At 45.1% G+C, this 22,075-nt stretch overlaps 2 protein-coding genes across 2 annotated transcripts in view; both read left to right on the top strand.

Moving 5' to 3' along the window:
* Positions 1 to 1,884: 1,884 nt before the first annotated feature.
* Positions 1,885 to 22,075, top strand: part of LOC106535870 (titin) — a 38,056-nt gene continuing 17,865 nt past the window's right edge. The window contains exons 1-26 of the mRNA XM_014033006.1: positions 1,885 to 2,101; positions 6,568 to 6,671; positions 6,754 to 6,957; positions 8,434 to 8,721; positions 8,810 to 8,892; positions 8,991 to 9,286; positions 9,366 to 9,441; positions 9,745 to 9,894; positions 12,488 to 12,547; positions 12,660 to 12,918; positions 13,832 to 13,901; positions 13,983 to 14,174; positions 14,636 to 14,778; positions 14,853 to 15,001; positions 15,095 to 15,322; positions 15,515 to 15,756; positions 16,156 to 16,388; positions 16,468 to 16,632; positions 16,718 to 16,886; positions 16,963 to 18,656; positions 18,739 to 19,020; positions 19,109 to 19,375; positions 19,458 to 19,730; positions 19,817 to 20,080; positions 20,150 to 20,410; positions 20,508 to 20,768. Coding sequence (XP_013888460.1) covers positions 6,581 to 6,671; positions 6,754 to 6,957; positions 8,434 to 8,721; positions 8,810 to 8,892; positions 8,991 to 9,286; positions 9,366 to 9,441; positions 9,745 to 9,894; positions 12,488 to 12,547; positions 12,660 to 12,918; positions 13,832 to 13,901; positions 13,983 to 14,174; positions 14,636 to 14,778; positions 14,853 to 15,001; positions 15,095 to 15,322; positions 15,515 to 15,756; positions 16,156 to 16,388; positions 16,468 to 16,632; positions 16,718 to 16,886; positions 16,963 to 18,656; positions 18,739 to 19,020; positions 19,109 to 19,375; positions 19,458 to 19,730; positions 19,817 to 20,080; positions 20,150 to 20,410; positions 20,508 to 20,768 — 6,400 coding nt within the window. The 5' untranslated portion in view covers positions 1,885 to 2,101; positions 6,568 to 6,580. The remainder of the gene's footprint in view (positions 2,102 to 6,567; positions 6,672 to 6,753; positions 6,958 to 8,433; positions 8,722 to 8,809; positions 8,893 to 8,990; positions 9,287 to 9,365; positions 9,442 to 9,744; positions 9,895 to 12,487; positions 12,548 to 12,659; positions 12,919 to 13,831; positions 13,902 to 13,982; positions 14,175 to 14,635; positions 14,779 to 14,852; positions 15,002 to 15,094; positions 15,323 to 15,514; positions 15,757 to 16,155; positions 16,389 to 16,467; positions 16,633 to 16,717; positions 16,887 to 16,962; positions 18,657 to 18,738; positions 19,021 to 19,108; positions 19,376 to 19,457; positions 19,731 to 19,816; positions 20,081 to 20,149; positions 20,411 to 20,507; positions 20,769 to 22,075) is intronic.
* On the top strand, positions 9,901 to 12,477 carry LOC106535871 (titin). The gene is made up of 2 exons (XM_014033007.1): positions 9,901 to 10,510; positions 12,002 to 12,477. The coding sequence occupies exons 1-2, from the start codon at positions 10,061 to 10,063 to the stop codon at positions 12,338 to 12,340; spliced, it is 789 nt and encodes a 262-aa protein (XP_013888461.1). The 5' UTR covers positions 9,901 to 10,060; the 3' UTR covers positions 12,341 to 12,477.

Here is a 22,075-nt window from a genome sequence, read left to right as displayed (position 1 = left end):
TGTGTGTGTGTGTGTGTGTGTGGTCTATTATATGTTAACACGGCCTGCCTTACTTTGATGTCTCGGTTCGGGTTTATACGATTGGTAAGTGAACGTCAAATATTTTTAACTGGCTCTAGTTGCCAATCATTTTAAATCAGCCGAATTGACCCCACAGAGGTCGGGTTTAATATTCTTACTTGTTGGTTTTATTGGATGAAGCGTTTAGTGTAAAAACAAGATTTTATCCGAGCAGAGCAGCAGGTTGGAACAGAGCTGACAGACACCGACGAGCAACACGGAAACTCCACGGTCGGTTTTCTCCAACATTTTTAAAAACATTTCCGTATCTGAGAAGAAAAACACAAAAACGCGCGAATGAGAGGAGCTTTATGCTTAATTCGGCTCAATTATGAAACACTAAAAGTAAGCGATAAGAGCAGAAACAAACCTTATGGTTGTGATGACGTCACCAACGTGTTAATTAGCTACAGGAAACGAGGATTATTTGTTGCTGACACACCTGAGATACAGCTAATGCTTTTAAAAAAGACGAAAAAGAAAAAGTTTTGGTTKGATCATAAGTTAGAAAACAACAGAAATTAGAAAACAGTACCAGAACCAGTCACACATCTCTGGTTATTCACAATATGGAAAATGATCAATTATCAGGAAACACAGGAGAAATATTAATCACAGTTCAATGGGCTGAGCTTAATAAACCACTTAAATCAATCATTTGTTCAGATTACAGAATAAACCAAGAAGAGGAGGAGGAGGAGGCGGAGCTACAGGTGAGATAAATTTGATGTTTAATAACCTGAAACTTTTAATCATTTTATCAACCTGTGGAGTTACTTTTAAACTTTACATTAGTTTGTAAAGTTTGAGCCAGAAGATTTAAAACATCATCATTGTGCTAATTACCTGCTGATAAAATGAAAACCAGGTGTTGTGAGAGCAGGAACTTTATTTCTGTTTCTGTTCTGATTTAACAGCTGAATGTCAGCAGAGTTTAGACCTGAGAACAGAAACATTTGTGGACAGAAAGAAACTCAGAAAGTTCAGTTTTATTTAAAACATACCTGCTGACTTGTTGAAGCATTGAAACTCAGTAAAACACTTCAACTCTGTGTACAGACCAACAGGAAGTCAGGACTGGAATAACCCAGAGTTTAACYTTTATAAACCAGTTCTTCTGCTGTTGTCTTTAGTCTCTCTTCTCTACACGTTTATTCTTATTATTTCTATCATGTTTTTTCTTTGTCTCTTCCAGAAGAAGGTGCACCTGGACCAGTCCTGGACCAGTCCTGGACCAGTCCTGGACCAGTCCTGGACCAGTTCTTCTGTGTTTGTCTGTGTCTCTTTCCTGTCCTCCAAGCAGCCGGTCGAGGCAGATGGTCTCCTGTCCTGAGCCTGGTTCTGCTGGAGSTTTCTTCCTGATTAGCAGGGAGTTTTTCCTCTCTGCTGCTGCAGGTGTGCTGCTCAGGATGGAGACTGTGACCAAGGTAAGATTTGGTGCAGTCTGCTGCCTTCTTTGTGTTTTTTATTTTTATTTTTTGTGTACAGTGCTCTGAGACAGCGTATGTTGTGACTTGGCATTAAATAAATAAACTGAACTGAACTGCACCACACCTGTACCTGAAGTTAAATAATCCTGTCTTACAGGGTCCATGGATGGAAGCAAAGCATTCTGGGTAACATGGTCATAAATCTGGGATTGATCACATTCTAATGATTAGTCGTGTTTTTCAGATAAAAGTTCTGGTTCTCCTCCTGACTGAACTCTTCTCCAGCAGCTGTGGTGATGATGAGTCGTCCTCCCATCATGCCCTGCAGCCTGACCAATCACAGGCCCCGCCCTGCGTGATGTCAGCGGGGTATAAAGAGCGCGGCTGCCGGTCRGCCCCCCTGAGCAGGGTCAGCGTTCCCGGCCGGAGGAACCGCTGTCAGGAGGAAAAACAGAACTACACGCCGCTGGCCTGTAGTTTTGTTTTTTTCTGAGGCCTTCCTGCGCCGCTCAGCTGCTCTTCTGGACTTTCTGACCCGGGTTCTGGACACAGACCTTCAGCTTCCTGCAGACCGCCCAGCTTTGGGCCCCCAGGCACCCTTGTGCAGACAAGTGAGTGAGGTTGAGAGTCGGAGTGATGTTTTCTCATTTCCAGGTTGTGGAGCTGTTTCGGCTGTTTGTGGCTGAAGATGATGCAGACCTCCCAGAATAGCAGCCGAAGCTCTGATGGCTTTTTAAGGGCAGCGGTGGTGGAGCTATCACTGCTCAGATATGTGGCCCACATGGTGCCTGTCCGTCAAACTGAAGGGTGGGGGGCTATTTTTAGGTCTCCCCCACACACCTCTGGGATCTGTGGGATGATTGACAGCAGCAGCACCTCACTGAGGCTCTGAGTCAGGTTCTGTTTCAGGTTCTGATCCGGTTTATTTTCTTCTTCTGCTCTGCCTTTAATTACCTCAGCTGCCCCCCCCCCCCTATAATTTAATATTAATCCCAATAATTCTGGTTATTTGATTCATCAGAACCTCTGAGGAGACAAACGGGTCCAGAGACGTTTAGTTTTTGATGTTTGTCAGAACTTAAAGTTATTTAAAGAAAAAAAGTGGGCGGAGCCTCAAAGGTTCTTTGACTTCATCTTTATTTAAATCTTCAAACTTTGGTTTCATCAGATTTGATCTGAAAGAAAGAAAACCAAAAGAAAGAAAAAGAAAACTTTTCAGATTAAAACTGTTCTGATGGAATCATCTGGTTCTGGTTCTGGTTCTGGACTCCCTGTAGAACTGGTTTCACAGAAACCTTATAAACCCTGCAGTGAGGTTTAGACCAGGTCTTGGTTCTGTTAAACAAATTAAAGTTATAAAAATGTATTATTTCGTTTCAAGAAATAAAAACAGCCGAACGTTGAAAAGGTCTGAAGTTAGAGCTGCTGCTTCAGTTCTGGGTTCAAAGTGTTTTKTTTTGAGTTTAACTGGTCAGACTGGGTCTGGTGGGTCAGACAGGTTCATGTTTGGTCCTGTACAGCTGCTGTTGCTGCACCATCATCAGGGGCCTCATCTATCATCACACAAACCTTGTGTACACCATTTTCCACACAAAACTCCAGACGTGTCAGAAGTGAAGTGAAGGTGGAAACGTGCGCAGCCTCAACTCCRGGGCTGGTGCCACACGGTTCTGTGGTTCTGGTTCTGTTGGCGACACTTAGAGGTGATTCTGAGAAACTTCATGATGTGAAAATGAWTATTGTTCACAGCAGACACACATGAWTAACAATTATTACATCCATGGACGCAGTTAAAGGATGTGCAGAGTTGTGCCAGAAATACTTTTAACAGGAACAGATTCAGACTTATTAGAGGATATAATAAATATGCAGAGTGTGTATTTATACACAGTGTGTATTTATACACAGAGTGTGTATTTATACACACAGCATGTATTTAGTCACAAAGAGGGTTTCCTGATCCTCGATGACGTCTGTCTCATCAGCAGTTTTCAGTGTCTGAGGATAAAAATGGAGCCTCATCCACAGGACTGTAAAATATAACAACTCACCAGAACTGCAGAGAAAACTTAGTGAAGTTTGCTAAAATATTTCCAGGCTCAGAGGGCTGCACCAGGTACGCCCCTAATAACAGCAGCTTCACACACACACACACACACACACACACACACACACACACACACACACACACACACAGGTTTGTTTTTACATCCCCATGGCGACAGTGGATTGACTTCCATTTATTTTCTAGTCATTTTATACCCTAACCCTGACCATTTACCCTAAAACTAAACTCAATTCACACCTTGGTCCTAACCCYCMCCCCCCCMCCCCACCTGAAATTAGCATCTGTATTTGTGGGGACCGGGCATTATTTCCATGGTGCACATTCTGTCCCCATGAGGCTGCCTTTTTCTGGAAAATGGTTCCCACGATGTAGCAAAAACCTTCCCACACACACACACACACTCGTCTTTTGTATGTGACAAACACATTTTTACATCCCACTACTTATTTAGAACCTTTTCTCACTCGCATTATATTTAATTGCTTATTTTCATGATTGCAGAAATCCTTTCTGGTCAAACAGGGATCACATCCATCACACGTCACAGTTTTCATGTTTAACATCTGTAAATGAAGGCGTGTCAGGGGAGGAGTCTCACATGTGCTCAGTTCCACGTTGATTGTGATATACAAAAAAAATGTGCGTCCATTCTGGTGTATGCACRGTCTGATACATCTTGATTTATTTGTGCACACTCTGTTTTCTTGATTTGACCATATGCCACATTTCAGTAAGAAATCCACTGTGGTCTCAGTACACGAGGCCCCTGATCAAATGACCTGATTCTGGCTCTGATTGTTTTTTATGTTACAGTTCATTTTCAACTGTCAAATTTAAATGTGATGTTMTGGACTTCATAAGATTAGAAATTCAGGAAGTGCCAAACTTGTCAGCTTCTGGCCTGCAGAAAACCAGCAGGTCGAACTGAACAACCAACCAACTAACCAATAATAATATGATAAAAACACATCAGCTCTAACTGAACCTAACATTCTGTCTTTATCAAAAACCATAGAAAAGAGACGGGTCTTCAGCAAAGATTTAAAAGCCTCAACAGTCTCAGCAGACCGAATATTTCAGATTTAGATATAATATTATTATATATTAAGAGGTCGACCGTTCCGCAGCTTTGGAGCAGCTGTTGCAAAAGCCCGATACCAACCAACAGAGGTGCAAAGTAACAAAGTAAAAATACTTCATTACTGTACTAAAGTAGAAATTTTGGTTATCAGTACTAGAGTATTTATTTTTTCAGCCAACTTTTATTTAAACTCCTCACATTTTAAAAAGTGTAAGAAGTAGAAAGTTGTCTTGTTTTCTTTCAATCATATTGTTGTTAAAAAAGAGCTATCCTGACAAATTTTGCCTCCTGGACAGAGTGAAATTAATTGTGGTTGGATGAGAAGTATGAATATGTACCATTATTCTGACACCCTGTTGGTCTGTACGATCCATCATACCTGTATGACACAAATCATGTCATACTCCAGACACGTGTACCCGCCTATGTAAAAGACTGTGTCAGAGATATATGCAACAGTATAGTCATTATGGTCTTTAGAAAAAAGTAGTTTTCTTTTGGAGAGACCACCTCACAAGACATGTCATAATGAGAATTGTAACCTCTCACTTTTATTCAATACTTACACTGTTAATACTTAAGTTCATTTTATATCAGAAATTTATTTTGATACTTCAGTACAGTAAATGTCTATAACTTTTACTCAAGTAATATTTTTAGAGACTTTCATTTTTACCAAAGTCATTTTATAGTAAGATACTTGTATTTTAGTATTACTTTGAAGTACTTTATACTAAACTGCCAACCAACCATTCATTCGACCAACTTACCAACCAACCGTTCATTCGACCAACTTACCAACCAACCAATCAGTCAACTTACCAACCAACCATTCATTCAACCAACTTACCAACCAATCAGTCATTCATCTTACCAACCAACCAGTCAATCAACCTAGCAACTAACCAGTCAACTTACCAACCAACCATTCAACCAGCTTACCAACCAATCATTCAGTCAACTTACTAATTATTCAACTTACCTACCAATTAACCAATCATTCAGCTTGCCAATCAGTCATTCAACTTCCCACCAACCAACCTTTCAACTTACCAACCAGTTAGTCAAATTACTAACCAACCAACCAATCAGTCAACTTAACAACCAAACAATCTTTCAACTTACCAACCATTCAACCAACTTATCAACCAACAAATCAGTCAACTTAACCAATTAGTCAATTTACCACCAACCATTCTTTCAACTTACTAATCAGTTAGTCAAATTACCAACCAACCAACCAACCAACCAACCAATCAGTCAACTTAACAACCAAACAATCTTTCAACTTACCAACCATTCAACCAACTTAACAACCAAGCAATCACTCAACTTACCATCCATTCAACCAACTTACCAACCAAGCAATCACTCAACTTTTCAACCAACTTAACAACCAACAATTCAACCAACTTACCAACCAATCATTCAACCAACGAACCGAACAATCAACCGACCCACCAATGAACCGACTCACAACTCAATCAACCAACCAAACGAACTGACCCACTAACCAGTCAGTTGACCAATCAACCAATTTACTGACCCACCAACCAAACTACCAAACATACTGTCTCACCATGCTATGGCCTTAAGGTCTAGGCTTCTATTACAAAAGTGATCTGTGATCTTAGTGGGATTTGTCTGGTTAAATACATAATCAATCAACCCATTGGTTGACCAATAAACCAACCTGTCCCACCAGCTAATGGACAAATGACAAGATGTCACACATAAATCTGGTTTTATTGTTTTTGGTATTGTTATTTGTTTATTTGTTTGTTCCTGGTGTTTAATATTTGTTTGCTCCTGGTGTTTATTATTTGTTTGCTTCATCAGCCATCTCCATGACTTTGAAACGCGTTCAGCTCAGGTTGTGATGGAGTAGACGATGTTCTCACATGTCTGACTATTTTGTGTCTCTTCAGGGTGCCGACCAACATGTCCACACAGGCGCCGACGTTCACTCAGCCTCTTCAGAGCGTCGTGGCACTAGAGGGTAGTGCCGCGACGTTCGAGGCTCAAGTTAGTGGTAAGAAAAGAAACAGAGTCTAACAGWCAGRGGACAASACYCTCTGTAGGTTCTCCAATAACAGTCTGRGTCTCTTCTGCAGGTTCTCCAGTTCCTGAGGTGAGCTGGTTTCGTGATGGCCAGGTTCTTTCCACCGCCGCTCTGCCCGGCGTTCAGATCTCGTTCAGCGATGGCCGCGCTGTTCTGAGGATCCCCGTTGTGACCGCCGCACACAGCGGACGCTTTTCTGTCAGAGCCACCAACGGTGCTGGACAAGCCACAAGCACAGCTGAACTCCTCGTTACAGGTGAGACAGGGACAGGTGAGGGTTAGGGGGAGGGACAGGTGAGACTGGGGAGAGGTGAGGGTTAGGGGGAGAGACAGGTGAGACTGGGGACAGGTGAAACAGGGACAGGTGAGGGTTAGGGGGAGGGACAGGTGAGACTGGGGACAGGTGAAACAGGGACAGGTGAGACCGGGAACAGGTGAGGGTTAGGTGGAGAGACAGGTGAAACCTTCCTGTCCTATCCACCACTGGAGCTGGAGAAGCTGTGAGCAGCACTGAGCTCCTTGTTAATGTGAGACTGAGACACTGGACAGACCTTGTGTCTCAGTCTCCTGACTCATAGCAGGTGTACCCCAGCTTGTCCCTGATAGCAGCTAGCAGGTAAATGTAGGAGCACCTGTTGTCCTGTCTCTTCATAAATCGTGAAGTTGAACAAACTAACCAAAGTTAACTAAATATTCATGCTTCATCATCGGTCTTGTCCTGAATAAATAATAATTGTGGATGTTTAGGTCGTAAAGTTCTGCTTCCTTCATCAGTCAGACAGAAAGCTGTCTGTTCAGTGTCACAAAGACACTGTAGGTTCCTGTAACCCCCAGAGCCAKTCTGAGTCTAAATTTATCTGCTGTCAGCTGTGGGGGCGGGGCTTGTCATTTAATCCTGTGATAAAACAGATTTAGATGCAGCTGCTGCAGCATAACTTTCCTTAAGAGGAATTAGATTAGAATTTAAATTTTTAACTGGAACCAGTCAGGAGTTCAGGTCTGAGCTGTCAGACCCTCAGGGGTCATTCATCATCTTCCTCTTATTCCAGACTCAGGTCTTGGGGGCAGCAGCTAGATCAGTGGGGTCCACACCTCTTTCATCTTCCAACCCTTCTGGAAAGACTCCGAGCTGTTCTCAGACCAGCTGAGAGACAGTCTCTCCAGAGTGTCTTGGGTCTTCTTCAGTGTCTCCTCCCTATAGAGGAGGCCAGGGTCCATCCTGTCCAGATGGACCACTTCAGCTAGTTCCTCTGGATGTGGAGCAGCAGCTTTAATCTGAGTCTCTCCTGGAGAACTGAACCTCTCAGTCTGGGTCTGAGGGATGGTCCAGCTACTCTGCAGAGAAAACTCATTTCAGCTGCTTGGATTTGTGATCTTGTTTTTTCCATCACTACCCAAAGTTCCTGACCTCAGGTGAGGGTAGGAACGTAGAACGATCTGACCTCAGGTGAGGGTAGGAACGTAGACTGATCTGTAAACAGAGCTTCTCCTTCCAGCTCAGCTCCCCTGAACCACAACAGACCAGAACAGAGTCCACAAAACTGCAGAACCTGTTCTGATCAGTCTGTAGGTCTTCTTTCTTCCCTCACTATAAAGAAACCCTGAGACATTTGAACTCCTGCTCTGCATGAGTCCTGGACCTGCCGGGCCTGCTGGACCTGCTGGACCTCCTGAGCTTCTCTAGCCGATCTGTTCCATGTTCTGATCCTTTGTGCGTCTTGTGTCTCTGCAGCGGAGACGGCGCCCCCCACCTTCCTCCAGAGGCTGCAGAGCTCCACAGTGAGGCAGGGCAGCCAGGTGAGGCTGAGCGTCAGGGTCTCAGGGATCCCCTCACCTGTAGTGAAGTTCTACAGGGAGGGAGCCGAGATCCAGAGCTCTGCTGACTTCAGGATCCTGCAGGACGGAGACCTGTACAGTCTACTGATCGCAGAGGCCTTCCCAGAGGATTCTGGGACGTATTCTGTGACTGCCACCAACAGCAGCGGACGGGCCACGTCCACCGCCGAGCTGCTGGTTCAAGGTGAGCACCGGTCCAGTTCACCTGCAGGTTCTACCTCCCGCTGATGGGGGTCCGAGCAGATCTAAACCTCCAGGTGTCTTTGCTGCAGGTGAAGAAGCTGTTCCAATAAAGAAATCCAAGACTGTCATGTCCACGTCCCAGATGGAGACTTCAGAGTCCAGAATGGAGCGGGTGAGTGGTGTCAGAACTGCACCTGGTGGTCTTCAGTGGTATTACACAGTGTTTGGGTCTGAAGGAGGTTTGGTCTGGGTTCTGGTTCTGGTCTGCAGAAAATGGAGGCCAGTTTCCAGGCCACCACCATGATGGAGATGCACGTCGAAGGAGGAATGATGACTCAGCACGTCGAAGGAGGAATGATGACTCAGCACGTCGAAGGAGGAATGATGACTCAGCACGTCGAAGGAGGAATGATGACTCAGCACATAGCTCATAAAACCCCACCGCGGGTCCCCCCAAAGCCCACATCCCGGTCCCCACCATCTTTTGTTTCCAAGGTAACGGGAGGCCGCCAACAGTCCCCGTCCCCCGTCAGACACGTGAAGGGCCCGACGCCCGCACCTGTCAGGTATGCCCCCCCCCACCTGCAGCCCCAGGAGAACCCGTCTTAACGAGATGTTCTGGTTTAACTGTGTTTTTCTCTGCAGGTCCGTTTCTCCCTCCAGCAGGGTGTCAAGTTTCCAGATCAAACCTGTCAGGAGCCCAGTGATGACCAGGAAGCAGGTGAGAATAGGTCCAGGTGTTCTGGATCCAACCACTGAACAGGACCGGGTCTGATGATGTGGGTTCAGGACACAAAGATGTTTTTCTGGTTCTAACCCTTCCAGAACTTCCAGAACCAAGTTGTGTTTATCACAGTTCCTGCATCAAATCCTGTTTATGTCTGAAGGAAGGTGGTCCTTTAGTGTTTGGTTCTGTGGAGGGTCAGAAATGAACCCAGCAGAAGCTTCAGACCCGTGTTTGTCCTGTTGACCCAGCAGGTCCAGTGTTTGTGTGTCCTCCTCTGAAACCCTGGCTCTCCTGCAGGTTTCTGCCTCTGCAGAGGTCCTGCCGCCCTGGAAGCAGGAGGACTACGTGGCTGAAGGCTACACCACCATGACCACAATGAGCAGCAGCAGCGCCACCCAGCTGCACCTGGAGAAGCAGTGGGAGCACCAGGTGGTCTCCAGCAGAGAGGTGAGCCTCCTCTTCATCAGGACCAGGTCTGATGTAGACCTGGTCCTGATGCACTTAAAGTATACTCAACATATCAGCTTACCCACAATGCACCTGAGTCCTGGAAGGGTCTGTCTGAGAAAAGACCTGCAGCGCAAAGCTGTGGCCAGAAGTCCAACGTCACGTGATGAAGCTCCGCCTCTTCCTCAGGACTTCATTTGTCCTCCATGAAAGACTCAAAGTCATGTTTCACTTTTTGTCTTTGGGGTCATCCTCCCTGAGATCTGTGTGCTGCTCCTTGTTTCTCCAGGCTGAGGGAGAGAAAAAGGCCGAGGCGGTCGCCACCGTCGTGGCCGCCGTCGACCTTGCTCGGGTCCGGAAGCCCGTCCTCGAGGAGGGCGACCGGGCCGAGGAGGACGAGGCCATGGACGTGAAGGAGCAGGAAGCAGTACCTGCAGACAAACCAGCTCAGGCCACAAAAACTGCTTCTGAAGAGCAGAGACATGTGCATGTCCAACAGGTCCAGCAGGTCCAGAGGTGGACTGATGTCTCCTCCAATGTGGACTCTGGTGTCTCCTCAGTCCCACATTTCACCGTCTCTAAAGTTTCTGTTCCTAAACATGAACCGAGCCACGAGGTAAGAGGATCAGGTCCAGACCCGTCATATCTTCCCAGATCCTCCATTCCATCTTTAACAAACACATGTTTAACTGGTGTGGCTCACGTGTGACCCGACCTAAACCATCCTGGTTCTGATTCTGCAGCACGTCGACCCGTCAGCATCACTGATCCTCCTCCTAATTCACCACGTTCTGGAGTTTTTCATGTCTGTCAATCTTTAATCAGAGCAGTTGGAACAGGATGGAAWAGGTTGTTTTTGAGCTTTATTTTCCTGTCAGACTTTATAAAGTCCAGATGTTTCATCTTCTGTTCATCAGCTTCTTTCTTTTTAAAGATCTCTTCCTGTGTTTCAGCCTGAAACGACTCAAAAGCTCACCAGGAAACCAGTTTAGACTTTTAAAGAGCTAAGAGTAAAGGTCAGGAAGTCTTGGTTCTGATTAGATTCTGATTAGGTCCATCTCCAGTTCAGTCTGAGACTCTGAAGATCATCAGAGGTTCTTCACTTTGACACCAGATGTTGAGACAATGACTGAATAAAAACCAAAGACTGAAGGATTCTCAGGTTTCTCCTCTGCAGAGCAGAACTTTATGGAACCACTGAGGGAGTCCTGAAAGAGTCCAGTCTGAGCTGGACCGTGGTTCAGTAGAAGACAGCTGGACTCTGAGCCAAATGGCCTCTTCAGTTCTGGTCGTGGTCTGAAACCTCAGCCATGGTCTCTGGTCTCTCAGACGGTACCAATTCAAGAAATGTCTTGGGTTAGGAGGCGGTGTCGACTTCTCTGGGCTCCATCTGGTCAGACCATCACACAGAAGGAACCTGGATCTGACAGATCAGATTCCAGATGTTTGTTGGAACAAAGAGTCCAAAGGAGGAAAGGAGCATCCAGAAAGTTGTCGGCAAGAAGTCCAGAAGACTGGTTCTGTCATTGTTCTGAACTTGGATCAAGGTTCTTGGATGGATCAGTCAAGAGGCTACCATCTTCAGATCCAAAGGATCCATCATTCAGACCTTCTGAAGGAATGTCCAACTGTCAGATGAGACTAAGATTTAACCAGAGAAGAAAGTCCAGGAACATTGGGTTCAGGCTCAGGGACCATCTGTAATAGAAAAGGTTCTGTGATGGTTTGGACTTGGATCAGTTTTCTGACTACTGCACTGATGATCTCTTCATCACAATGACTTTATGTGTGAAAGGAACATTATAGAGTGGAAAAAACTGGTCCTGGACTTGGTTTTTGTAGTTTTTTGAAGACTGAAACAAGTTTTTACCACTAAATGAAGCTGATGAACTATTTTTATTTTCTCTGACAGGAAGTAAAGGTTAACGATGTTGTCTGTAGGTCTCCTTACTGTCCCGACTCTTTCTGATCCAAGTTTGACTCGAATCCTGCTGCCTGCCTCCCTTTCAATCAGAATCGGTCTTCATCACTCACTAATCCTCAACAGAGCGTGGACTTCCTGTTTGTTCTTGACGATGGTTAACCCTGCTCTCATTGACCGGTTCAGGTGTCAATCGTGGGTTCGGCCTTCGCCGTTCTGCACAAAGAGCTGTCCTCCCCTTCTGCTACCAGGAAGATCATCAAGCCCGTCAAGTCTCCCAGTCCCTCTCGCAGGAGGGCAGCGGAGGCAAGAGTGGTGCCGGATCCCCTCCCACCACCATTCAAAGATGTCCAAGTTCRGAGGCAGATTGAGGGCGGGGCTTATGCAGTGAGTGAGGAGGAGTTTGAGGACTGGGAGCCTCAGGTTGGTTCTTCACTCTGTTCTCCTTCGTCTTCTCACTTTAACCTTCACCTCAGTTCCCCTCCTACCGTAACGCACCAACCAATCACATGCTGTCCTTCATGAAGACRACTCCTCCTCTTCCTCCTCCTGTCTCCATCCGTCTGTCTCTCTGCAAGGTTTTATCTGTCCCCACCAGCTTCCTCCCTCCTCACCGATTGTTGACAAACACCTTGTTTCTTCTCCTTCTTCACTCTTAATGTTTGTTTGCAGGAGTCTGCTACCGTGCCAACCAGAGCCCAGGAACCTGCGCTTCCTCCTACTGTTGTTGCCGTGAGTAAACTTCCTGTTTTGCTTCTTTTCAAAATAAAACTCCAGCATATGACCTGTGTCCCAGTCTGGTCAGACCCTGTTCAGGTTTCTGACGGCCTCTGTTTCCTTTCAGGGCCTGAAGAATGTGACGGTGACGGAGGGTGATTCAGTGACCCTGGAGTGTCAGATCAGTGCTCAGCCCGCCCCCGTCATCCTGTGGTTCAGAGAGGACTACAAGATCGAGAGTTCAATCGACTTTCAGATCAGCTACCAGAATGGCTTGGCCCGGATGATGATCCGTGAGGCGTTYGCCGAAGACAGCGGTCGCTTCACCTGCACCGCCACCAACGAGGCGGGAACCATTAGCACCTCCTGCTACCTGCTCRTCAAAGGTACCGAAGTCCAGACCCCAGACAGAGTTAGAAACTGCAAAAATATTCAGTATTTTGTGGAGCAGAAGGTGAAGCTAACAGCTCCTCTGACATCAAACACCAACTAGAATCTGAGCTTCAGTTGGTTCCAAACTGTTCTTGAGTCTGGAGTCGTGTAAAGTCCAATTCTCTGTGATCCAGTTAGACTTTGAATAATAATAATAATGTTTCAGCTGTAGATCCAAACAGGACTGTATTTTACTGCTCTCTAAAAACTAAATACTGTGATTGTCTGTGGGATATTATGCTCAGGTTTCATGAAATTCCCTCTTACTGTTCGACTACTCTGGTGTCCATCAGAGGCACACAGTCATGGAACACTGTCCCAGCTCATATCAGGAACTGTGGTACCTACTGTAGCTTTAAAAATGCTTTGAAGGATTGGTAGAAAACCAACTGAAGGTGCACTCATGTGTCTGTTTTGTTATCCTTATTTTAACTTCATTTAGTTTGTGTTTTATAGGTAATGTTTGTTTTATTCTCTGCTCTTTGTTTTGTGGGATGCTTCTAGTTCTTACATGCCTTAGGGCAATGGATGAAAACTAGTCGTTGTGCTAACTCTGGCATATTTACATTGATGCTTATTGCTTACATGTTGATTATTATGCATTCTTCTAATTTAAATAAAAATAAAAATAAAAAAGGTCAGAGCTCAATGTTCATGATCAAAACACAGGTTTTTATGTCTTTAATCCTGTGAGAAAAGTTGAAAATTAATAATTAAAGTGGGATTATTTGGGATGAACCAACTCCATCTTGGTTTTGGTTCATGGATTAAACCAAACTCAGTCTATAGATGTGGTTTGAGAAGTACTGCACAAGACAAGTTCAAAATGTGCAGATTTTACCTAACCAACTTTACTTTGTGTTTTAGTGTCAGAGGAAATAGAGAGCAGAGAGGAGATGGTGGCCGTCACAGAAACTGGAATTACAAAAACACAAACGTGAGTTTTACAGTTTTTAACCTAGAGCAGCTATAAAATCTCAGAGCTGCAGGGTTTCATCCAGCTGTTGTTCCTCATCAGGGTTGCTGTTGAGATGAAGGAGCAGATGGAGGTGAGTGCAGGAGAATCTGCTGCTCCCTTCTTCATCAAGAAACCCATCCCCCAGAAACTGGTGGAGGGAGGAAGTGTCATATTTGAGTGTCAGGTTGGAGGAAACCCAAAACCTCACATCATCTGGAAGAAGAGTGGCGTGCCGCTCACCACCGGATACAGGTACACAACACCAAACACCAGTCAGGTACAGGTACACAACACCAAACACCAGTCAGGCACAGGTACACAACACCAAACACCAGTTAGGTACAGGTACACAACACCAAACACTAGTCAGGCACAGGTACACAACACCAAACACCAGTTAGGTACAGGTACACAACACCAAACACTAGTCAGGCACAGGTACACAACACCAAACACCAGTCAGGCACAGGTACACAACACCAAACACTAGTCAGGCACAGGTACACAACACCAAACACTAGTCAGGCACAGGTCACCAGACCAAACACTAGTCAGGTACAGGTCACCAGACCAAACACTAGTCAGGTACAGGTCACCAGACCAAACACTAGTCAGGTACAAGTGACCAAACCAAGAACCACCCATTTACAGATCATTGTCCAAGAAGCAGTCATAACCAGATCAGAGTAGATAAGTTTTCCTTTTCTCATCAGATATAAAGTTGCCTATAAGAAAGAAACTGGTGAATGCAGACTTGAGATCTCCATGACTTTTGCTGATGATGCTGGAGAATACTCCATATTTGCTAAGAATCCCCTTGGAGAATCCTCAGCGATCGCCCTTCTTCTGGACGAAGGTATCAGCTTTATTGTTTTTTCTTCTTCTCTCTTTAATGGACCAATTCCTCAGTCTCCAAACTTCTGTTCACAGATCAATATGAAGCTTATATGAAGCAGCAGGATGTGACGTACAAAACCGAAGTTATGACAACCGTGGTCCCAGAGCCCCARCTGGTCTTGAGTCAGTACGAGCAGGACCAGAGGAGGGTGACCACCCCTATGAGCTTTGTCTCAGAGACGGTACTGTTTCTGCAGATCTGTCCCTTCACCAGGCTCGGTAAAACCTTTCACCTTAAATCTTCAACACTGTTTTGTTTTTCTTTTGTTTTTTAGGAATTCCTCATTTCAGCCTTTGAAGAGAGGATCATCCAGGAGATTGAACTCCGAATCATGAGGATCACATACAGAGAGCTGGTGATGGAGGACGGAGAGCTGATGGTGACCATCGCTGAAGAGGAGGCCACACAGCCAGTCTTTGACACACCAGTCAAAAACTACCGGATTGTGGAGGGAATGGGCGTCACTTTCCACTGTAGGATGTCTGGAAGACCTCTGCCTAAGGTGCTGAGAAGTTCTTTACATTCTTATCTGTAGAACCAAATCAAAGGTCCTGAGTCCCAAACCATGTGTGGTTAAAAATACTAGTAATACTAGTATTTCAGATATGTCATTAATATTTACATTGTAGTAAAAAGCTGAAAAAACATTCAAAAGTTCCAGAGAATTTATTCTTCCATATAAAACTCTCGACAGATTGTTTGGTACAAAGACGGGCAGCGAATCGAACCTAGTGGTAGGTACCAGATGGAAGTTCTGCAGGACGGACGAGCCAGTCTGCGTCTGCCTGTCATTCAGCCAGAAGATGAAGGCGTGTACACGGCCTTCGCCTCCAACATGAAGGGAAACGCTGTGAGCTCAGGGAAGCTCTACGTGGAGCCGTCAGGGGCTGTAACTCCTCCAAGATACACGTCCCAATCATCACTGCAGAGGATCAGGTAGGTCCTAAAGAGAGTCAGTACCTGGAGTAAGACTAGAACCCCCAAACTAAAGAGCAGGACTGAAGTTTAAAGACTCATCAGTTGACTGGTATTAAGTTATTTTAGAATAAGAAAGAATAAAGCTCAGTTTTCATGATTTATCTTTTGATTTTTTTCCATCATACCTGCTCACTTGTCCTCTGATGTTTTGACGACAGCAGGTCAGCATGGTGAAACTGTGTCTGCTACACAAGTAGATATCTTCTCACATTTCAGTACAGCCAGGAACTTACAGAACTCTCATTATTTGGTCTAAATTGATGTAAATATATCCCTGTTCTCTTGACACATCAACCAGATCCTGGATTGTTACATTTTGAGTATTCAGAAGCCTTTAATACTGCCACCTTGTTTTAGGTCTACATCTCCTCGTTCTCTGAGCCGCTCTCCAGGCCGGTCACCCAGCCGTTCACCTGGACGCTCTCCCGCCCGCCGCCTCGATGAGACTGATGAGGTTCAGTTGGACAGACTTTACAAACCTGTGTTTGTCATGAAACCTTCTTCTATAAAATGCTCTGAGGGACAAACTGCCAGATTTGACCTGAAGGTCGTTGGCAGACCGATGCCGGACACTTACTGGTTCCACAATGGTGAGAAAAGACAATAAACACCTAAATGTTCTTTTGTCATTGAAATTCTTGTAAAGTCATTTTATCCTCCCTTCAACAGGACAACAAGTGGTTAATGACTTCACTCATAAAATAGTGGTTAAAGAGGATGGTACTCAGTCTCTGATCATTGTCCCTGCGGTGCCGAAAGACTCTGGAGAATGGACTGTGGTGGCTCAGAACAGAGCTGGACGAACATCTGTATCTGTAACTCTGTCTGTTGAAGGTAAGTTTGTCCCATCTTTCATTTATTCTGTGCATTACCCACAACAAGACCATGACATTATCAACTGTTGTTCTGGAATCTGCAGCTCGAGAAAGTGTGACCAGACCTCAGTTTGTTGAAAAACTCAAGAATATCACGGTGAAGCAGGGAACTCTGGTTGAACTGGCTGTTAAGGCCATTGGAAACCCCCTGCCTGACATTGTCTGGCTGAAAAATAGTGACATCATCACCCCACAGAAACACCCACACATTAGGTAAGTGATTCTACTCTAGCTAACTCTGAAACAGTTGATGAGTGTACTGAATATTTTGTCTTGTTTCTTATGTCAGGATTGAAGGAACCAAAGGAGAGGCCAAATTTCAGATCCCATCCTCTGCCGGCACAGACAGTGCCTGGTACACCGCGACAGCCATCAACAAGGCTGGCAGAGACACCACCCGCTGTAGAGTCAATGTGGAGGTAGACCACATGGTCCCTCTAGCTGAGAGGAAGCTCATTATCACCAAAGGAACGTACAAAGCCAAAGAGATCGCAGCTCCAGAGTTGGAGCCCCTCCACCTACGATATGGCCAAGAGCAGTGGGAGGAGGGTGACCTTTACGACAAAGAGAAGCAGCAGAAACCCGTGTTCAAGAAGAAGCTGACATCMATCAGGATGAAGCATTTTGGTCCAGCTCACTTTGAATGCAGACTGACTCCCATCGGGGACCCCACCATGGTGGTTGAGTGGCTGCATGACGGCAAACCTCTGGCTGCTGCAAACAGGCTGCGCATGGTCAACGAGTTCGGCTATTGCAGCCTGGACTATGAAGTGGCTTACGCTAGAGACAGTGGAGTCATCACCTGTAGAGCCACCAACAAGTTTGGAGTGGACCAGACCTCGGCCACCCTGATTGTGAAAGACGAAAAGGGCCTGGTTGAGGAGACGCAGCTTCCTGAAGGCAGGAAGGGAGCATACCGAATGGATGAGATTGAGCGCATGGCTCATGAAGGTGGACCTGCTGGAGTCAGCGGAGATGACGAGTCTGAAAAGACAAAACCTGAAATCGTTCTGCTCCCAGAACCAGCCAGAGTGCTAGAAGGTGACATTGCTCGATTCCGTTGCAGAGTGACCGGTTATCCAGCTCCAAAGGTTAACTGGTATCTCAACGGACAACTCATCCGCAAAAGCAAAAGGTACAGACTTCGTTACGATGGTATTTATTACCTGGAGATTGTTGATATCAAGTCCTATGACTCAGGAGAGGTCAGGGTGGTCGCAGACAATCCTTTAGGCACAACTGAGCACACTGTAAAACTTGAGATCCAACAGAGAGAGGACTTCAGAACAGTCCTACGTCGTGCCCCAGAACCCAGGCCTGCAGAAGCCTCAGAATCTGGCAGGATTGGATTTGATATTGTCAAGTCAGACAGACCTGGGGAAACCGCACAGGACAGAGAAGTTGTTAAATTGCGTAAAACCCAAAGAATTGTTCATGAGAGAACATCTGAGGAGACAGAAGAGCTGAAGAGCAAGTTCAAGCGCAGAACAGAGGAGGGTTTCTACGAGTCCATCTCTGCTGTGGAGTCCAAATCCCATAAGAGGGATGACTCTTATGAAGATCTACTGAAGAAGACTAAAGAGGAGCTGCTTCATCGTATGAAGGAGAAAGAAGAGGAAGAAAGGAGGAGACTGGAGGAGCAAGGCACAGTCACTATCCCCACTTTCAAACCAGAGAGGGTCCAGCTGTCACCCAGCATGGAAGCACCCAAGATCTTCGAGCGCATTGCAAGCCAGACGGTCTCCCCAACAGACGAGGTCCATTTCAGAGTCAGAGTCGTTGGAAGACCAGAACCAGAATGCCAGTGGTTCAAAAATGGTATTCAGCTGGAAAAGTCTGACCGTATTTACTGGTACTGGCCCGAGGACCACGTGTGTGAACTGGTGATCAGAGATGTCACCGTGGAGGATTCTGCCAGCATCATGGTTAAAGCCACGAACATTGCCGGAGAGTCCTCGAGCCACGCCTTCCTTCTGGTCCAAGGTAACATCATTTCACCCAAATCTCTCCAGGTGCATCTTTTATGTCCTTCACTCATTACTTGTTTATTGGTTTCTCATTTCAGCCAAGGCAACAATTAGTTTTACCCAGAATCTGGCAGATGTTGGTGCCAATGAGAAAGACACCATGGTGACCTTTGAGTGTGAAACCAATGAGCCATTYGTTAAGGTCAAATGGCTCAAGAATGATGTGGAAATCTTCTCAGGAGATAAATACAGGATGCATTCCGACAGAAAAGTCCACTTCCTGTCTGTGCTGATGATTGAGATGAGTGACGATGCAGAGTATTCTTGTGTAGTTCTAGATGATGAGAACGTCAGGACGACAGCACGGCTCTACGTAGAAGGTAGAAACTCTGAGTTAGCATACTGTTTCACTGGTCTGGTTTCTGTTGTATTGGAAGCTCAAGGTTTTTGATGCTGCTCTGTCCCCAGGTGCTTCCCTGGAGCTCATTAAACACCTGGAGAACATTGAAGTACCTGAGAGTTATGCTGGAGAATTTGAGGTTGAATTGTCCCGTGAAGATGCTGAGGGAACCTGGTTCTTTGGAGAAAAGGAACTCTCTCCCAGCTCTAAGTATGTCATATCTTCCCGCCGAGGAAGACATTCTCTGTCCGTTAAGGATGTCAGGAGAGAAGACCAGGGGAAGTATACCTTTGTTTGTGGAGAGCTCAGGAGCAGCGCTGCTCTGAAGATGAAACGTAAGCTTGTGGAGTAGAAGACACTTGGTAGAAGTTGTTTGTTTTGTGATGAGTGCCTAAAGAACAGCTTGTCTTTCCTCAGTACGCCCCGTGACCCTGATGCAGCCCCTCACCGACCTCACCGTATGTGAGGGTGACATAGCTCAACTGGAAGCCAGGTTTTCCCAGGAGAACGTTGAAGGAACCTGGATGAAGAATGGCCAGGTGGTCTCCGCCTCCGACCGGGTTCACATCATCATCGACAAACAGGTTCACAAACTGCTGCTTGAGAACGTCAGCAGAGAAGACGCTGCTTCTTACTCTTTCGTGGTTCCAAGTCACGACATCTCCACCTCAGGCAAACTTAGTGTTCAAAGTAAGTGTTAAAACCACAGTTGACCCAGTTTAAACATCACTGGACCACTTTGGCCTTTTGGAACTAGAAGTTCTCTTTCTCTGCAGCAATCGACATTTTGGTGCCACTGAAGGACGTATCCTCCATTGAAGGCACCAAAGCTGTTCTTGAGTCCAAGATCTCTGCTCAGGACATCAGCTCTGTCAAATGGTACCACAATGACAAACTGCTGATGCCCAGTGACCGGGTCCAGATCGTGGCAAAGGGATCCAAGCAGCGTCTGGTCTTCACCAGGACCTTTGCTTCAGATGAAGGACATTACAAACTTGTGGTTGGAAAGGTTGAAACCAGCTGCAACCTRACTGTTGAAGGTGAGAGAGATGACATGTATTGAGTGGTTCTGGTGTCAGGTTCCARTTCTAACAGTGTGGTTCTTACAGAGGTACACATAGTGAAGCACATGGAGGACAAAGAGTGCTCCGAGTCCCAGAATGTTACTTTTAATGTTGAAGTTTCTCACCCTGGAATCGACCCAGTCTGGACCTTCAGGAACCAGCAGCTCAAAGCTGGAGTCAAATACAAACTGGAGTCCGAGGGAACGTCTCACACTCTGATGGTCATTGACACCATGAAGGATGAAGAGGGCCAGTACATGTTCCACGCTGGCGAAAAGACTTCCAGCGCTACTCTCACCGTCTCTGGTGAGTCCAAACTCAAGATTCTGATGGTCCAAGGAGCTAACCGTGGGAAACACTCAACTATGATACAATCAGAACTATTCCTTTCTGCCTCCTCCAGGTGGCGCCATCACACGCCCCCTGCAGGATGTGACAGTGGCCGAGTCCCAGACSGCTGAGTTTGAATGCGAAGTCGCCAATGCTGACGCTGAAGGCAAGTGGCTGAAGGACGGTCAGCTGGTGGACTCCAGTGAGAACGTCGTGAGCGAAGTGATGGGAGCTGTCAGGCGCCTCATCATCGTCATTACCAGACCACAGGACGTTGGAGAATACACCTACCAGGTCGCCAACTCCAAAACCAGCGCCAACCTCAAGGTGGAGGGTGAGTACCAGATTCTGTCTGCCAGGCTGGAAGAAAAGACTCTGAATCTTGAACGGTCCAATCATGACACAGCAGTCAGGCACATAAAGAACCAGAAATGTGAACAGATGTAGAGAACTGCCTGAAAGCCCTCATCTGTCAGCTTTGACTCTCTGAGGATCATTAACAATTTGGGACTTCTTCTTTTGATAAAATTAAACTCTGTCTATGGCCGTTATTTTGAAACTCCAGACAATTTTCAGGGCTCCAGACTAACCTTTTTTTAGGTGAGCCCAAATTTTCAGTCATGTCACATTTAACATCCCAGTTTCAYGTTTGCTTTTTTCTAATCACTGTCCATTAAGGCAAAATTAACTCACAAATGATTAATTAATAACCTAATAAACATAAAGTTCTTTATTTGAACAGAACTGTTCAAGACTTAAAGTCATTCTGTGACCTGAGATTTGAACCTAAACATCTCAGGATAAATGAAAGGAATAAGTGAAAATGTTTCAGGGCTGAATCATCTCAAACTGAACATTTCATGACTGAATGTCTTTTAGGCTGCGCACGTCCCTCAGATGGACAGCTCCTGTAGTTTGACCTCCTGAATCTTTAGCCTAGGCTAAACTAGAATGACTAATATTGGTTATTAAAAGAATGGGTACCACTTTACAATAAACCTCCCCTTATATATGGCTTATAAATAGTTTTTAGTCATGTTATTATTTCATCTGTAAACACTTTATAAATCATTAATAAGTGTTAATTATGCATTAATTAAGGATGGAAAGAGACAAAATTGTCTGGTTTCTTTCCAAATAGTGAGCCAAATCTGTCCATGTATATATCACATCTGAAGGTGCTTTTTAAACATTTCAGACTAGTTTACTACCTTATAAGCACAATAATTTATTGAAAACACATATTTTACATATACTAATTGTACTGTATTACTGCATTATACATATCCACAGTAATCAAAGGGAGCCTTATTGTAAAGTGTAAAACAGTATACTATTTATTAATGATTAATAATGTCATAACAGAGCCTTATAAACAGTGTACTGTTTTACACTTTACAACAAGGCTCTTTATGGCATTTATACAAGTTTATTAGTCATTAATAAAGAATATACTTACTGTCTTACATTTTACAATAAGGCTCCCTTTGACAGTTGTTAATATGTATAAGTAATATAGTATTTTTTTAAATATGTGTTTCCAATACATAAAAGAGCCTTTTGAATAGTGTACTGTTTTACACTTTACAATAAGGCTCCTTTATGGCATTTATTCAAGTTTATTAGTCATTAATAGTGTAC

This window comes from Austrofundulus limnaeus, unplaced genomic scaffold, assembly GCF_001266775.1.
Source record: "Austrofundulus limnaeus strain Quisiro unplaced genomic scaffold, Austrofundulus_limnaeus-1.0 Scaffold1597, whole genome shotgun sequence".
NCBI lineage: Eukaryota > Metazoa > Chordata > Actinopteri > Cyprinodontiformes > Rivulidae > Austrofundulus > Austrofundulus limnaeus.
Note: the sequence above shows the minus strand (reverse complement) of the source record. Positions and strands in the feature narration are given on the sequence as shown.